The sequence below is a fragment of the Cervus canadensis genome, chromosome 2 (genome assembly GCF_019320065.1).
Source record: "Cervus canadensis isolate Bull #8, Minnesota chromosome 2, ASM1932006v1, whole genome shotgun sequence".
In the NCBI taxonomy this organism is placed as follows: Eukaryota; Metazoa; Chordata; class Mammalia; order Artiodactyla; family Cervidae; genus Cervus; species Cervus canadensis.
Window position 1 is genome coordinate 18,222,821 of NC_057387.1, and position 17,374 is coordinate 18,240,194.

The window sequence follows — 17,374 nt, forward strand, 5'->3', positions numbered from 1 at the left end:
GGTAAATGTGAGTCTACTGTGGAGACGTGAAAGAATTAAAATACAATAATTGTATGTGCTTAGTGGCACACAGAAGCCTCCAAATCTATCCATAAGTTTTACATAGGCAGATGCTATGGCCTGGTTAATTTAGGTTGTGCTAATCAATATAATAGATTTCTAAGGGTTTTGTAAACTATAAAGTATTATGCAATTGCAAGACTGCATCATAACTGGCGATGGTGAATCACATCTTGCTTTTTATTGTTTCCTTGTCTCGAAAATTCTACAGGGAAAATTTTCGTTTCACGTCATTTACTTCCTCTTCCTATAATCCAAAAAGTCAAGGGGCTGTGAATGGTATCGTCCAAGGGAAGTGTAAAAAATTGTTTGGTCTGGGAGTCTGCGTAGTGAATGGCTTGCCGGAGCTGGCGCATGCGCGCCCTCTGAGGCACTGCAAGATGGCTGCCATCTACTTTGTCGCGCCTCGGTACCCCGAGGAGTTAGCAGCGGCGCCGGCAGCGGCAGCTGCAAGTGCCAGAAAATAAGTGGCCGCTGAACGGTGGGAGTTTCTCGGTCCTGTGGTGTGAGCTGGACAGCTCCAAGAGAGACACCTCACTAGGAAGCAAAACGCGGGGTGGAGCGGTGAAGCCCCTCCCCCCAACCTCTCTTTAGTCACCAACTCCCTAGCCCTTCCCTCCCGGTTTTTCCTCTCAAGCCGCTACACGCTGGCCTGTCGCGCAGGCGCACAAAGCATCGAAGCGCCTCCTTAGCCCTTGGGGCTTGTGGGCTTCTGCGCGCGCTTCTTCGTCCTCTCCCTTGATTGGCCAGGTTGCCCCGCCATCACGCCTCCCTCTGCTTTCTAGGTTGAGAAGGAAGCAGGGGGGCGGGTCCAAGCAGCGCGTGCGCGATACTGTTGCTGTCCCGCTGCTGCTATTGCGTTGCAAAAAAATTCCTGACTAGGTAGCCTTGGGCTTTTCTGTGCTAGAGGACCTAAAGGAGAGAGAAAGATTTCTGCAACTGAAGGGGCAGTCGGGTAGTATTTACTTTAAGATATTAACGCCCACTCTTAGAGGAGTGTTGGGGAAGGGCCTTAAGCGTTGAGAGCCGAAGAGTATAAAACCATTTAATTTCCGGGCCAGACGTTTAGAAAGGCTTTGCAAGAGCTGTTTTCTGCGTAATTCTTCGTGATTGCTGACTGGTTTAAACACAATCCCGTGAACAATTCTGATAAACATTCGAAACCCGCAGCCCCTCCTTGCAGCGTGTAGGAGCCGCCAGCGTGCCCAGCACCTGGTCCTCCCGTCCTACCTCCAGAAGAGCCTAGCGCGTGCACCATCCCCACCCCCTGGCCTCCCTCCCCACCTGCGGCTTTCACGCACTCGCAGTGATTGTTTTGCCCGCTCCCGCCGCCGTCGCCGTCGCCGCCGCGGCCGCCAGAGGAGCAGCAGCGCTTGTGCAAACCGGGAAGATGGCGGCCGGCGGCGGCGGAGGCGGCAGTAAGGCCTCCTCCTCGTCGGCCTCTTCGGCAGGGGCTCTGGAGTCCTCGTTGGATCGAAAATTCCAGTCGGTAACTAACACCATGGAATCTATTCAAGGCTTGTCGTCTTGGTGTATAGAGAACAAGAAACACCACACTACTATCGTCTACCATTGGATGAAGTGGCTCCGGAGATGTGAGTGTTGGGGGTGCCCAGGGAAGGGAAGACTGGGGAGTGGAAGGAAATACTGCTCGAAACGTTTAGGGTTTCCCTGTGGAGCCGCTGCATTCGGTTGGGGTTGTTCACGTTAGAGCTTCAACCCAAGTGTTGCCAAACCCAGACTTATTTTTAGCCAGGATTGTCTGAACTGTAGGAGATTGATCATTTCTTGGATTTTATAGCCACTGGCTTGGTGTGACCTTGGGCCGTTGGGCCCAATTCTGTGGAGATTTATATGTTATTTCAGAGCCTTGTGAGGTGTTGTATTTACTGAACGTTCACAGAAAGTGTCGCGTCCGTTTAATTCTAATAGGCCTTAATGTGTTAATGATTTCTCGTACTGCTATGGTTTAAGCAGTAGTAAATGCACCTACTTCGCGGAATGTGTTGGACAATTCTATTTTCCTCTGACCTAAAACTTGTGATGTGTAGTAAGAACCTTACCTAGATGAAGAGGTAACGTGAGCGCCACACAGAGCTCAGGCGACCGACCACCTGAGAGGTTTTCCTCGACCTGTGTTTGCTGCAGTAAAATACAGGCTTCTCGATACTGACCAAAAACAACCGTAGTCCGTATTGCCACTAATACCTTAAAATGAAAAACATATTCGTCTACTTTTCAGTCAGTTCAGATACGTTTTTAAAGAATAGGAATTGGTTTCATAGGTAACCAAACAAGGAATCAAAAGTGTGCTTTTTGAATATATAATACTCCCCCCCCCCACCCCGAGTTAATTGCTTTTTTGTCTACTTCGCTGATTTTATTTCACTTTGCTGCTTTACTGCGGAAAAGAAGTCTATTAAATTGTCAGGAAGCGTGGATTGTTTGCAGATTTCAAATCTTTAGGACGAAGGAAGTGTGGAGAAGTCATTGTTGCTTCCTACACAGAAGAGACGGTTGACCCTAAAATCCCTGTATATCTCTGAATTTTATGTTTGTTGAACAGCTTCTTGTCTATGGCTGTCACCAGTGAAACCCATCATCCAGTTATTATTATTATTCCACTTTTCCTACTCTCTCTGTAGTGTTTTGATCTGTGTTTACTTTTTAAGGGAACGGATGGATAAAACTTGCAAAATCATAGACCTCAAAACTTCAAACCATTTATCTATAGTTATTGTTGGGAGAGACGTTTTGCGAGATTATCTGTATTTACCAATAGCAGATCAAAGTTGCCTTCTTTCCAAGAGGTAAAATTAGAAAATACAATATCAAGTATGGTACTCCTCACTATCAAAGACTCGCATAATAAGTATCTACTATGTGCCCAGGCCTTTTGTCATTTACAGTATATCTAGTAGCTCATTCTACCTTAAACTAACCCTAAGTCGATTTTTTAATCATTGATTTACCAATGGGGAAACTAAGACTCAGAAATATTAAGGAAGCTGCTAAGCTTATGGTGGAGTTGGGATTTGACTCCACCATATCAGATGACAGTGGTCACATTTAATTTTGTAAAATAATGTTTTCATGATTTTTCTTTTTTTTTTTTTCATTTATTTTTATCATGATTTTTCTTTAATGTATTTGGTCTACCAGTGGTAGCAAGCAGTGCTCAAGCTTGAGGACATATTGTTCTTAAACATATTTTTCTTCCCTGTTTTAAAACATTTTCCTACCTTTGGGCTCTGGTGCTTTAACTGTACGGTTACCTCATTTGCAAAGATAAGTTGGTCCCTATCCTTGTCTGTGGGATTACATATGACAATTACAGTATATTTTTTCTAGTCACTGATGATGAGATACACTAGAGCCAGAATTTTTCTGCCTCTGCTTTTTACATTGTGCCTGAGCATATTTCCCTTGCTGATATTTTAAGAGTGAAAAAGAATGGTTGCTCTAGGAAGACAATACTTCATTTGAAGTGCATTATATAAAGTTTGTGTCACAAAATGTTTTTGGCTTTCTATAAACCTGATTTTTTTCCCCTGGTGGAATGGGCTTAACTTTCTAAAATGGTTAAGGGTAATTTGTAGTTGTTTTGTGTTTACATTAGTGAATGTCATCTGTCTTACTGTAAATAAAACCTTTTGAGAGAAATATTCAGGAGAGTAGTGTTAGAATTATTTTGGAGTTTGGCTTCTAAATCAACTTTAGGCAAATTTGTGCAATAGATGTCTTTGGCATTCACAGCCTTTCTGTCCATTTTCCAGATGCCACTTTTGCTTCTCTTTGTTTCTTTTGGCATCTGTTCTTCAGTAATTTATATTTAGACCTCAGTGTGAATTTAAGTAACTGTATAACTCATCCTGAGATATTTTCGTTTTACCCTTTATTTCATAATGTATATTAAGAGACTTTAGTTCACTTTAAAGGAAATAATTTTGGGAGTTCTTGGTGGCCTCGTGGTTAGGATTCTGGGCTTTCACTGCCATGACCCAGGTTCAGTCCTCACTTGGGGAACTGAGATCCTGAAAGCCACATGGTATAGCCAAAAAATAAATAAATAGAAATAAAGAAAATAATTTATTAGAGAAGGCAAGTAGTCTTCCTGAAGACAGACTCCATGGTGGGTTTTACCAATTTTATTCAGGCTTGTTTTAATTTGTTTGACCCTTTCACTGCTATCATTTTCCAAAAGTGATCTTTCTGTAGCATGAACCCATGTCATTTCTGTGCTTTAAAATCCTCTAGTGACATTCCATTGCAACAGGCTTAAGAGTTAAACTTCTTTTACTACAGGTAAAAAGGTCTACACGTTCTTACACTATCTGCCCTGCCTACTACTTCTCAGGCTTCTTCCATTGCTGTCTTATCATTTTAGATCCAAGCTCAGATATTACTTCCTCAGAAAGGTCTTCCATAATGATCTTATTTTAAGTGGTTTCAGTTGAATTCTATCATATCACTTTATTTTTCATTTTATGAAATTAAGTTATTTACATATTATATGTTTTTTGTCTATGTTGTTTCACCAGGGTTATGTCTTCTTTGCTGCTGTATCCCAAGCAACTAGAACAGTGTTTGGCACACAATAAGTAATCAGTAGATATTTGCCAATATAATTTTGTGAAATAGTTAATCAAGAACTTGAATGGTTTTAATTTCTGTTTATCAGAAGGCCACATTTATAATTTAGTAAAAGAAATAATAGATATGGTTGTTTGCAGTTTCAAAATGTGGCTCTTACATAGGCTTGATGTGCAATATGACTATTGTCATTTCTATATTTCATTCATCCCTCCCATTTTTAATAGAAATCAATATGGAAAAGTAGAAAAATACAGACTTTAGAGTAGACATAGGTTCAAATAGTAATTCCATCAGTTAATAACCTGGGTGATTCTATGCATAGTACTTAAGTTGTGAGCCCCAATTTCTGATTTGTGAGTAGAGAGAGTTATCTCTTATAGGCTTGTTGTCTAGATTTAAGAAGATAATGCATGTATTTTAGTATAGGTCCTAGCATATAGAAATATTTTCAGATTGTTTATGATGATGACAGTGATGATGTAGTTAATCTTAAGGTCCTGACTATTTGAAATAATTATTCTGTTTTGGGAATGGTGCTGAAAACTATATACCTAGTCAGGGGCAGATGATTTGAGCCAGCCTTTCTGTGGTGAATTAGCAAGTTCTCTGAAGAAGTAGTAGGAAAAAATGGAATATGTTGTGTTCATGATATCTCCACGATGTTTTGCTTCCAACCGTTGAATGGATTGGTCTGTTTTGGAAGGTGTATGAGAATTTAAGTGAGTTTTTGAAGAAAAGGGGGATATAGGAAAGTAGAATCATTTGTAGAACAGAAAAATCTGTTAGGATTTTCTTTTAGCTGTTTTTGATACAAACTTTAAATATGAACAAAATCAGAAAAGTAATGATACCTCCCCCTTTCTGATCACCCCACTTCTGTAGTTATTCCTTTTTTTGTAGTTATTCTTTTAAGGGCCGATCTTTTTTCTCCTATCCCCTTTACTTCCTCCCCCTCCCATTTGAAACAAATCTCAGTACAATCCAGTATTTTGTCCACGAGAGAAACTGTCATATAAACATGGACTGGGAAAAAATTTTTTTCTTCATACAGGATTAATTTGTTGCAGAGAATTTGCAAAGTGCAATTACTAGTTTTGATGTATGGCAGTGGTTTCTCAAATCCTTGGGTGAACCATGAAGATGGTGGTTTTCTAGCTCACTTTTATCAAGTGCTTATTATGTGCCAGGTACTGCTCCAAGCATTTTACATACATTAATTTATTCGGTCCTCACAATATTTTGAAGTAGGTATTATTATGATTCCCATTTTACAGATGGGAAAACAGAGGCGCTGAGAGGTTGAGTAGCTTGCCCAAGGTTAGAGAGCTAATAAGTGACGGATCCAGGATTCAACCCAGGCATTCTTGATTTAGAGCATACACTCACACTCATAGCCACTGTACTAGTCTTTTATCTTCTACAATGCAGAAAACCTTTGATAACCTGCCTATTTATTCATTGTTAGGTCAGATTAACTAGAATGTCTAGATCTTGAAGCTTTGTGGGGTTTGTTTTTATCTTTGCTTTCTGTGGGAAAACTGATTATCTTGTATAGATTTGAAGTTCTGCTGGTCATTTATAATTTTTAAGAAAGGGGGAAACAAAGCTGAGCATGTTAGGTATTAAAGCTGTCTACGTGATAGAAATCTCTAAATGTTAGGTGCTTTTAGATTAATTAATAGGAGTTTTTGGTGGTAGAAAGTTTAGGGTTCCACACTGGTAGCTCCACTGGTCAGTGGAGAGTGAAGTCTGTAATCTTTTTTTTTTTTTTAAATATTTATTTATTTGCCTGTGCCGGGTTTTTGTTGCAACATTCAGGCTCTTTAGTTGAAGCATGTGGGATCTAGTTCCCCAACCAGGGAACGAACCTGGGCCCCCTGCGTTGGGAATGCAGAGTCTTAGCCACTGGACCACCAGGGAAGTCCCAAGTCTGTAATCTTATATATGATATTCCATAAATCTGAGGATCTGGAACTATTTTCTGAGGCTCTGGTATCTGAAATGTAGCTGATCCTTTAACTGTTTACTTTCCTTGTAATTCATCCTTTGTAACAGGTATGTTGGTCAGGCATATAGACTATAAGAATACTGCCTTAGGCATATGGTTTTTTAATCACATATCACATGTGTACAAGTGTAAGTGGACTTGGTACAGATTCCTAAAGTTTGAAGATGAATTTTGCTTATAAATCCCTACATTAAGTGCTTTTAACAATGCTTTATTGGATACCTGCTGTGCCAGGCACTGGGGATATAGCAGGTGAACAAAACGGAGAAAAATGTCTGCCCTCCCAGAGCTTATACTCTGGCAAGGAGAGACAAGCAGCAGACAAACGATGTTAAGTATACTGGAAGGTAAAAAATACTAGGAGTGCTGTAGAGAAATATAAATCAGGGATCGGGAATAGAGAGTGTGCAGTTCAGTTTAGTCACTCAGTTGTGTCCGACTCTTTGTGACCCCATGGACTGCAGCACGCCAGGCCTCCCTGTCCATCACCAACTCCCAGTGCTTACTCAAACTTATGTCCGTCAAGGCGGTGATGCCATCCAACTATCCCATCCTCTGTCATCCCCTTCTCCTCCCGCCTTTGATCTTTTTCCAGCATCAGGGTCTTTTTCAGTGAATTAGTTTTTTGCATCAGGTGGCCGAAGTACTGGGGTCTCAGCTTCAGCATCAGTCCTTCCAATGAATGTTCAGGACTGACTTCCTTTAGGATGGACTGGTTGGATCTCCTTGCAGTCCAAGGGACTCTCAAGAGTTTTCCAACACCACAGTTCAAAAGCATCAATTCTTCAGTGCTCAGCTTTTTTCGTAGTCCAACTCTCATATCCATATATGACTACTGGCAAAAATATAGCTTTGACTAGATGGACCTTTGTTGGCGAAGTAATGTCTCTGCTTTTTAATATGCTGTCTAGATTGGTCATAGCTTTTCTTCCAAGGAGCAAGCGTCTTTTAATTTCATGGCTGCAGTCACCATCTGCAGTGATTTTGGAGCCCCCCAAAAAAGCCTGTCACTGTTTGCATTGTTTCCCCATCTATTTGCCATGAAGTGGTGGGACTGGATGCCATGGTCTCCGTTTTCTGAATGTTGAGTTTTAAGCCAGGTTTGTCACTGTACTCTTTCACTTTCATCAAGCGGCTCTTTAGTCCTTTGCTTTCTGCCATAAGGGTGGTGTCATCTGGATATCTGAGGTTATTGGTATTTCTCCCGACAACCTTGATTCCAGCTTGTGCTTCATCAACCCAGTATTTTGCATGATGTACTCTGCATATAAGTTAAATAAGCAGGGTGATAGTATACAGCCTTGATGTACTCCTTTCCTGATTTGGAACCAGTCTGTTGTTCCATGTCCAGTTCTAACTTGCTTCTTGACCTGTATACAGATTTCTCAGGAGGCAGGTCAGGTGGTCTGGTATTCCCATCTCTTGAAGAATTTTCCACAGTTTGTTGTGATCCACAGAGTCAAAGGCTTTGGCATAGTCAATAAAGCAGAAGTAGATGTTTCTTTGGAACTCTCTTGCTTTTCAGTGATCCAATGGATGTTGGCAATTTGCTCTCTGGTTCCTCTGCTTTTTCTAAATCCAGCTTGAGCATCTGTAAGTTCACGGTTCACATACTGTTGAAGCCTGGCTTGGAGGATTTTGAGCATTATTTTGCTAGTGTGTGAGATGAGTCCAGTTGTGTGGTAGTTTGAACATTCTACAAAAATTTAAATTAGGTGTAAGGAAAGGCCTCACTGAGAATGTGACATTTGAGCAGGAAGATGAGGCACTATAAACAATATAGATATGAGTGTGAGGGGAGAACAAAAACACAAAGGTTTTCAGGTTAGTGTGTGCCTGGTGAGTTTAAGGAACAGCAGGAAAGCTTTTGTGACTGGAAAGGAGTAGAGAAAGAGGATTAGCAGATGAACTCAGATTTTGGTGGGTAATATGACAGGAGGGACAGATCACAATTTTATAGGCATCCTTAGGCTTTTATTTTTAATGAGATGGGGAACTATTAGAGCAAAGGAGTGATGTGAACTGATTTCTGTTTTTAAAAGATCATTCTAATTGCTGCAGAAACAGGGATGCCAGTAGGTGGCTGTGGTAGTAGTCCTGGGATAAAATATTGGTGGGTTTTGGACCAGGTTGTGAAAAATAAAAAGTAGTTTAATTCTGAATTTGTTTTGAGAATAGATCCAATTGGGGTTTTAAATGAATTAAATGGTGCGGTAACAGGAGGAGCCTGGTGGACTGCAGTCCATGGGGTGTCTAAGAGTCGGACACGACCGAGTGACTTCACTTTCTTTTTTTTTTTTTTTAGTGACTTTACTTTCATTTTTCACTTTCATGCAATGGAGAAGGAAATGGCAACCCACTCCAGTGTTCTTGCCTGGAGAATCCCAGGGACGGGGGAGCCTGGTGGGCTGCTGTCTGTGGGGTCGCACAGAGTCTGACATGACTGAAGCGACTTAACAGCAGCAGCAACAGAGGATAATAATCAAGAAGTGAGTGTTGTTTTTTTCCCCGAGGGACTAGAAAGAGTTAACATTGATTGACAAACTTCACTCATTTGAAGTGTACAATTCATTCACTTATTTCAGTGTATTCACAAAGCTGTGTGACAGTCACCACAGGGTGTCTGTTGAGTATGTAAATTGTCTTTAGAGACGGCCTGGAAGAGATGTACTAGGAAGTAAGTGTAGATAGAGAAGTCAGTGTAGTAAGTTAGGGTAGTAAGTATGGATAGAGAAGAGGTCCAGAGAAAACGCTCTAGGGCATTCCAGTGTTTCTCTTTCTACTTAGTTGGTGTTTTGTGTTATTGGCTTCGGTTCTTTTTGAAGTGCAGGGTAAACTACTTTTCAGCTCCCCAAAGAAGTAATAAATCTATTTTGATCTCTTTCATGTTTCTACCCTTGGCTTGGGTTAACAGCACTTCTGCATCAGTTAGGCATTAGGTCTGTTATAATTCCCAATTGTAAAGTTATTGCATAATCAGTCTTCTCCCTGCCCTTTGGATACTTTGGTCACCTTTTCTTCCTTCCACTGCCCTCCTTTCACAGAGATGTAGATAATTTCCATGTTTTCTGACAGTGTTTCAAAACATGAACTACCTTAACTATACGCCTAATTATTATAATAGTGTGTACTAAATGAGCCTTTTTACTTGTATTAAGAGACTCTACAAGTAGTTGTTGCAGTCTTCATTTAGCTGTTTTGTCTCTCAAATGCTGAAGGGTAGTAGTATACACATGACCCTAGGTAGATTTAAAACAGTATGTAAAACATAATTTTGTTATGCATCCTGTAGTAAACTAAAATGTTAAAATTATGTAGCAAGTAAACATTTCCATAACTCAGAGTGTGAAACACTACTGACATACTTCAAGTGATTTTGTGGTGTGGAAATACCTTGAAAATTCCATTGGAAATTTTCATTTCCAGTGGAAAATTACTAATACTAACATTTCCTTAAACAGGCCACCCCTCAAATTACAGTTTTGTTGGTAGAGAAGGGGTTGAGTGTATGTTTGTGTGTAATTTTTTAGAGAGTGAAGACAACTGCTTTTATTTTAGTGATTTGGCTTCCTGCCTTTCATAAGCTAATAAGCAATACTTGCATCCAAACTTCTTTTTCTCCTAAGCTTTTGTCATTCAGTCACCATCTTTTCTCTTTTCTGCCCCACTTTCCTCACATTTAGTGTTTTATAGCAGTACTTTAAGAAGTCCTAAGGGTATATTTTGACTTCGTTGTTTTAAATTTTCAGCTATCTGAGAATTGAGAATACATAAGAGTTGTGGGGTTTTTTGTTTGTCTAACATGAGGTTTTTTTTTAATGTGTAGAAGGATTTCAAGAGACCCTAGTAAAAAAAATTACACACTGTTGCACAAACCACCTTGACTAAGCTGCTTCTCTGTTTGTCAAGGAAACAGAAAGGAGTTTGTGCTTTGTAGTGCTTTTGATTCCCCTGCACCCACAGATTTTAATTATAGAACCTGGAGAAAAGGCGCATCTTGTGGAGAAAGTAGTAGAACCTAGTTACTCTTTGGAAAAAGGCAACAGTCCATTTGTGCTTTAGAACATTAAAGTATCTTTCCAACTAAGATTAAGATAGTTTTAAAAAATACCTCATTGTTTTTCTTGTTCTATAAGAAACATTGAATTAGAGGCTGTTTGTTGAAAGAAAATGTTTAGAATGCTGGTTTTAAATTTTGGTTGCAGCCTTTATCTTTCCCTCATCTCTCCCTTCACTCACTAGTGATTAGTTTCACTTCCTTTCACTCTATTGTTCTTTGGTACTGGCTGAGGGGCAGAGGGAGAGAGAGAGGGAAAGCAGATTGAGTGTTTCCATTAGTGAAAATTTCACTGTTAGAAGGGAACATTTTTTTTAATGTTAGGCGTTATAACTTCATTTTTAATTAAAAAGAAAAAAAGACCCAAATGGGTCCTGTTCTGTTTTCGTGTTCCCTGTATCATTGTGATAGTTTTAAAGTAGCAGGATCATTATTTTAAAATTATGATCTCTGTCCAAGAGGCAGTCAGTATTACTTGAGTTATTAAAATATCTTTTATTGTGTGTACTCCTAGGTGTAAGGATACAGAATTCAGAAAATGAATTTAGAAATACTGGATGTTTACCCTATATAAAACTTTGTTAGGTTGCTGAAAGAGATGGAATTACAAGGAACTTAATGTTTTTTAACTAAGATAAGAATTGAACAAAAATAGCCAGTTCTGCGAAGTATGGTAATATGAGTGTATGTGCTATACCAGTTTAGAAGAGGTGTCACTTTTTTGCTTGGAGTGAAGGTATCATTCCCTGAGCACCCTTTCTGGATGTCATGTATATATGTTACTTGTGATCCTAACATCAGCTCTGTAACATAGGAGTTATCCCCACTTAAAATTTTTATAAAATGAGGCTTAGAGATGTCAATTGATTATTTTGAGGAAATTGTCAGAACATTTTTCTAGCATAGGAAAGGGAAGCTGCTTGTTTTCAGGGTGGCTAAGCATAAGCTAGTTTTGTTTTCTGAAGGCTGAAGGTAAGAGCAAGTGGAGAAAGAAAAGATACCTAGTGGTTTCAAAGCCTGCGTTGCTTACAAGTACTTCGTTACTATTTAACAGTGTTCTTTATTAAACTTCTAGTCATTAATACAGTTACCTTCACAAACATTGTCACTGGTAGGTTTAGTAATAAATAGCCAATGTTAACTGAGTTCTTAGCAGGTGATCTCATAACAATTCATGAGGTAAGTATTACATAATTTATTACTTAGTAAGTCTACTAGTGATATATATGTAAAATTAGCTATGCTGGTGAGGGGCAAAATAATAAAATATTATAGATGATATAACTGAATCACTTGAAGGCTCAGTGAGGTAAGATGAATTGTTCAAGGTTCACAGCTAGTGATCAGTAGAGCCAGAATTCAGATCTAAGTAGTTTTGACTCCGGAGCCTACACTCTACCTTTGTGTTAGGCCACTTCCCACTTCTTTCAAAGTTTGCTGGTATTTTGTAGTATTGTATAGTGTAGTATATAGAACATAAGACAATGGCCCTTGTGCCTGTTTTTTCCCCAGCTTTTTGATATATTATTGACATATAAAATTGTATAAGTTGTGATGATTTGATACATGTATGTATATTGCAAAATGATTACCCCAGTACTAGGTTGTTGAACACCTTCATCACCTCACATCATTACCCTCCTTTTTTTAGGAGAACATTTATGATGTTCTCTCTTAGCAACTTGTGAGTAATAAGGCCACAGTGTTAACTGTAGTCACCCCGCTTTACAGTAGATCCCCAGAACTTAATTATATAATTGTAAGTTTGCACGTTTTAGCCATCATCTACCCATTCCCCTACTCTGGCTCCTGGCAACCACCATTCTATTCTCTGTTTCTGTGATTTCTGTGCCCCTCGATTTTTTTTTTTGCAAGCAAAAAATTTACTATTACAGACATAGCATAACAACAAGTGGGAGAGGACATAGAGAAATGGTTTGTTAGATAGAAGCAAGGCAGAGGAAGGGTATGGGCGTCACCCCCCAGTGAGGGGGAACCTGTACCTGTCTATTCTGATGATTTCTCTGTGCTGCAGAGGTGAAAAAAAATCCATCAACTTGTATATAGCAATAAATTGGAGAAGGCAATGGCAACCCACTCCAGTACTCTTGCCTGGAGAATCCCATGGATGGGGGAGCCTGGTGGGCTGCAGTCCATGGGGTCACGAAGAGTCGGACCTGGCTAAGTGACTTCACTTTCATTTTTCACTTTGATGCACTGGAGAAGGAAATGGCAACCCACTCCAGTATTCTTGCCTGGAGAATCCCCGGGACGGAGGAGCCTGGTGGGCTGCCGTCTGTGGGGTCGCACAGAGTCGGACATGACTGATGCGACTTAGCAGCAGCAGTAAATTGAATATAGAAGCAGATGTGAGGGCCTAGCTGTCTTCTGTTAAAGCCAAACATTAGACTTTCAAGAACATAAAACAGTGCTGCGGTCCTCACTAAACTTTTGTCTTGGAAATACATTTGCTTTTAATAAAGTATGTATAATTTATTAACTGAATTGTTTATTATTATTTTTAATGAGTTGAGAGATATTTTAAATTTCTTAGTTTTATTATACAGTAAATAGACACATCTAACCCACATAAGCTTTCCAGGTGGTGCTAGGGATAAAGAATCCACTTGCCAATGCAGGAGACACAAGAAACGTGGGTTTGATCCCTGGTCTGGGAAGATCCCCTGGAGTAGGAAATGGCAGCCTATTCCAGGATTCTCACCTGGAAAATTCCATGGGCAGAGAAACCTAGCAACTACAGGCCATGGGGCTGCAAAGACTCAAACACAACTGAGCACACACAACCCACAGAAACAAAAGATGATCAGTAGTTTTTAGGGGTGTAAAGGGATCCTGAAACCAAAAGGTTTGATAGTTCACTGATTTATATTGTAAAATGACCTTTTATCAGTTTCTACAAGGTAAACATCCATTGTCTCGCATCTTTTTTTTTTTTTTTTTTTAATTTTTTTTTTTTTTTTTTTCCAGTGGGTTTTGTTATACATTGATATGAATCAGCCATGGAATTGTCTCGCATCTTAATGCCTTGTATTGCCCAGAGGTTTCCAGATGTTATTTTATAAGCATTATTTTTTAATTTGTTAGATCTTAAGTTTGCTGACCTTTTATCTTGCCAAATAAAGTTGTAAAATACACTACCACTTATATTATCGCTACCATTTTATAAATTACAACTTCATATGAAAAATTTGCCTTGAAGTCCATGTCTTTCAAGTCTTAACTCAAATGTTATCTCCTTCAAGGTTGTTCCCTATCATCCTAGCCAAAGACCTAGTGCCTACTATCCCTTTTGCTCCTGCCTATGATTCTCTTTAATGCATCACTGTGTTTTATTTTCTTTGTATACCTTTTCTCATTATAAGATTCTGCCTTATTTATTTATTTCCTGAGATGTCTTCTCTTGGAAGCCCCAGGTGGCTCAGTGGTAAAGAATCCGCCTGCCAGTGCAGGAGACAGAAGAGACTGGTTCAGTTCCTAGGTTGGGAAGATCCCTGGAGGAGGGCTTGCCAGCCCACTCCAGTATTCTTGCAGGATCTTAGTTCTCTGACCAGGAATTGAATTCATGCTCCCGTCTTTGAGAGGGCAGAGCCTTAACCACTGGACCACCAGGGAAGTGCCCACTATTGTTGTTTTAAATGCAATTATGTTATGTATTTAAAAAAAAAAACAACTTTATTTTATATTGGAGTATAGCCGATTAACAGTTTTGTGATAGTTTCAGGTGGACAGCAAAGGGACTGAGCCATACATACACATGTACCCATCCTCCCCCAAATCCCCCTCTCATCCAGGCTGCCACAGAACACTGAACAGAGTTCCATGTGCTATATAGTAGCTTTGTTGATTATGCATTTTTTCCTCACTTTTTAAAAATTTTTGGTTTTATATTTTTTCTTTATTTTTAATGGAAGGATAATTGCTTTACCGTGTTCTAGTGGTTTGTGCCATACGACAGTGAGAGTCAGCTGTCAGTATACATGTATTCCTTCCCTCTTGAGTCTCCCCCCTCCGCCCTTCTAGGTCATCACAGCACCAGGCTGAGGTCCCTGTGTTACACAGCAGCTTCCCGCTAGCTGTCTATTTTACGTATGGTAATATATGTATTTCAGTGCTACCCTATTCTAGACTTCATATGTATGTGTTAATATCCGGTATTAGTTTTTCTCTTTCTGACTTACTTCACTCTGTATAACAGGCTCTAGGTTCATCTGGTTATTCATTTTAAATATAGCAGTCTGTACATGTTGATCCCAAATTCCCCATCCCTTTCCCCCATTCTTCCCTCCTAGCAACCATAAGTTCATTCTCTGAGACTGCGTCTGTTTATGGTATGTATTTTTATTACACTATGTTTCATGCAGGCCTGTCTGCTTAAGCTGTAAATTCTTCCAGTTAATCCTGCATACCCTAGGTGAAATTTTAAGATTAACAGTCCAAAGGAATGAACATGAAATTTTTGGTCCTTCTTTTGTTAATACTAGAGAATGCCTGGAAAATGCACTAATTTGGAAACTGTTTACCTGTTTTGAGTATTTCAAGTACCTATTCATATAACAGCATGTTGCAGTTCATAGAATTTAAGAATCTTTCGTATGTTTTTATAGCTATTGTGCTAATATGAAAATGCACCTCCAGAGGGAATTTCATCGAGACAGCAGTATCTTTAGTGTCACTGGATTTTTTTAAGTGACCTGTCAAAAACAAGGGGTTTCTAAAAATTGAAGTTGGAATAATAAAGACCAAATGTTAATCATTTTCATGTACATTTTTAAATTTTAAATTAAAGATTTTATAAAAGAACATTTCATTTTAAAACACGTTTTGGAAGGTCAATTTCACTTTGTTTTTAAAGTCTTTAAAAACTTGATAATAAAAAAGTGAAGAGCTTTTGAAATCTGCTTTTAGGGCATCCTTACACATATATACTATGTTTAGTGTAAACTAGGATGAGAATTCATTTCTATCCTCTTACTTATTCTTATCCTCAGATTGCCATGTACAATTGTATAAGATTACTGTGTACATATGTATAAACTGAGACGTGTGGATTAGATACAGACAAAACATAGCAATGAACAACAAATACTGTATGAATTTGACTTTGTGCAACAGCATTTCCCCAGAAAATGGTGATGTTTAGGGTGTCACTGTCAAAGCTTAGGTACTATGAAATTAAAGATAAACCTGTTTCATGCTGCTGGACTTGAATAAAATGCTTTGTGAATTCCCAGGAGAGGTGGGGGAAAGGCTATTCAGTATTTTCTAAACTTATTTGACCATGGAATTCCTTTCTTTTCTAGCCATCTCATGTGATTTGAGTGTTCCATGGAACACACTTTGGGAAGCTTTGTTATGGAAGTTTTTCTAGGAAACCCCCAGTTAAAGAGCAGAGAAAAATTTTTATTTGTGTGTAGTAAGAAAGACTTCATGAAGGAAATACTTGTACAAAAATAAAAATAATGAAGCAGGTGAGAGAAGGCATTCCAAATACAAACAAAGGTATAAGAGAATCAGAAGCAGGGAGTGAATAACCAGAGGTGCTCATAGACAAGTGAGGGTGGGAAAGACAAAGAGAAGCAACAAAAGCCATGATTTTTAAGACATAGTGGGGGGAGGAGGGGGAAGATATGTTGAAAACAAAGTAACTGTGTCAAGGCACAAAAGCCTTAGATAGTGATTGTAATACTGGGCAAATTATTTTTTTGTAATACTGGTATTATTACTAGTTTATTTTTAGGATTTATTCAAAGCTTTTAAAATTTAAAAAATGAAGTCAGTGAGCTCAGATTTTTAATGTATTTTGTATTTTAAAAATTATATTTTAAAACCCATTGTAATGTAAATCATCAGCTGCCCCTGAACTTTGCTGCTTTCTTTGACTTTGATCTTTTTGTCTGAGGCACCCTTATAATTGCCATGTGGTGATGGAGCTGATTGGATTGAACTTTAGTATCTTCTTGCCATATTTAACTCCCCTGACCAGTGCTTTCAGAACCACCTCTCTGTTCAGTAATACAAAATTGCCGAAGTTTTAACTTTTTCTTGGCCAACTTGGAAAACATTTCCTAAATGGAGTTTAAATCCTTTCTTTTCCCTAGGAGAGATTCTTCATTATGGAAGGTTCTTTCTCTCAGGTTCAGACTCACGCTATAAGTGGGCCATGACATGGGTAGAGTCGGGGGAGTTTCCTGAGCTGTGTGGTAAATAGGGTAAGGAGTTTGGGTGAAAGGGAGAGAATGGGAATGGGTGAGTAGGTAGGAAAGAGATAAAGACAACCAAGAGTGATGAATGAACTGCTTTCGTATTATGCCAAAAAAAAAAATGTATTTTGGTTTTTAAAATAGCAATACCTAAAGCTGATACTACAGTTTCTAAAAATAAATAGCAACATGTTTGGGGGACATGTCAGAAGCCACAAGAGTAATATAACCAAATGACAAAGATCTGAAAGAATATAGTGGTAGCACTGGTCAGAATGACTGCTATCAAAAAGTCTACAAACAATAAATGCTGGAGAGGGCGTGGAGAAAAGGGAACCCTCTTACACTGTTGGTGGGAATGCAAACTAGTACAGCCACTATGTAGAACAGTGTGGAGATTCCTTAAAAAACTGAAAATAGAACTGCCATACA

At 39.1% G+C, this 17,374-nt stretch overlaps 1 protein-coding gene across 6 annotated transcripts in view; it reads left to right on the forward strand.

Annotated features, from left to right (window-relative positions):
• Window positions 1–874: 874 nt before the first annotated feature.
• The window catches only part of RPRD2 (regulation of nuclear pre-mRNA domain containing 2), a 93,808-nt gene continuing 77,308 nt past the window's right edge, over window positions 875–17,374 (forward strand). For 3 of the 6 annotated variants that reach the window (XM_043457472.1, XM_043457475.1, XM_043457476.1), the window contains exon 1: window positions 876–1,655. In XM_043457472.1, coding sequence (XP_043313407.1) covers window positions 1,451–1,655 — 205 coding nt within the window. In that variant the 5' untranslated portion in view covers window positions 876–1,450. Of the gene's footprint in view, window positions 1,656–17,374 lie in introns of all 6 variants that reach the window. The other 3 variants (XM_043457473.1, XM_043457477.1, XM_043457474.1) reach the window with 2 other exon arrangements.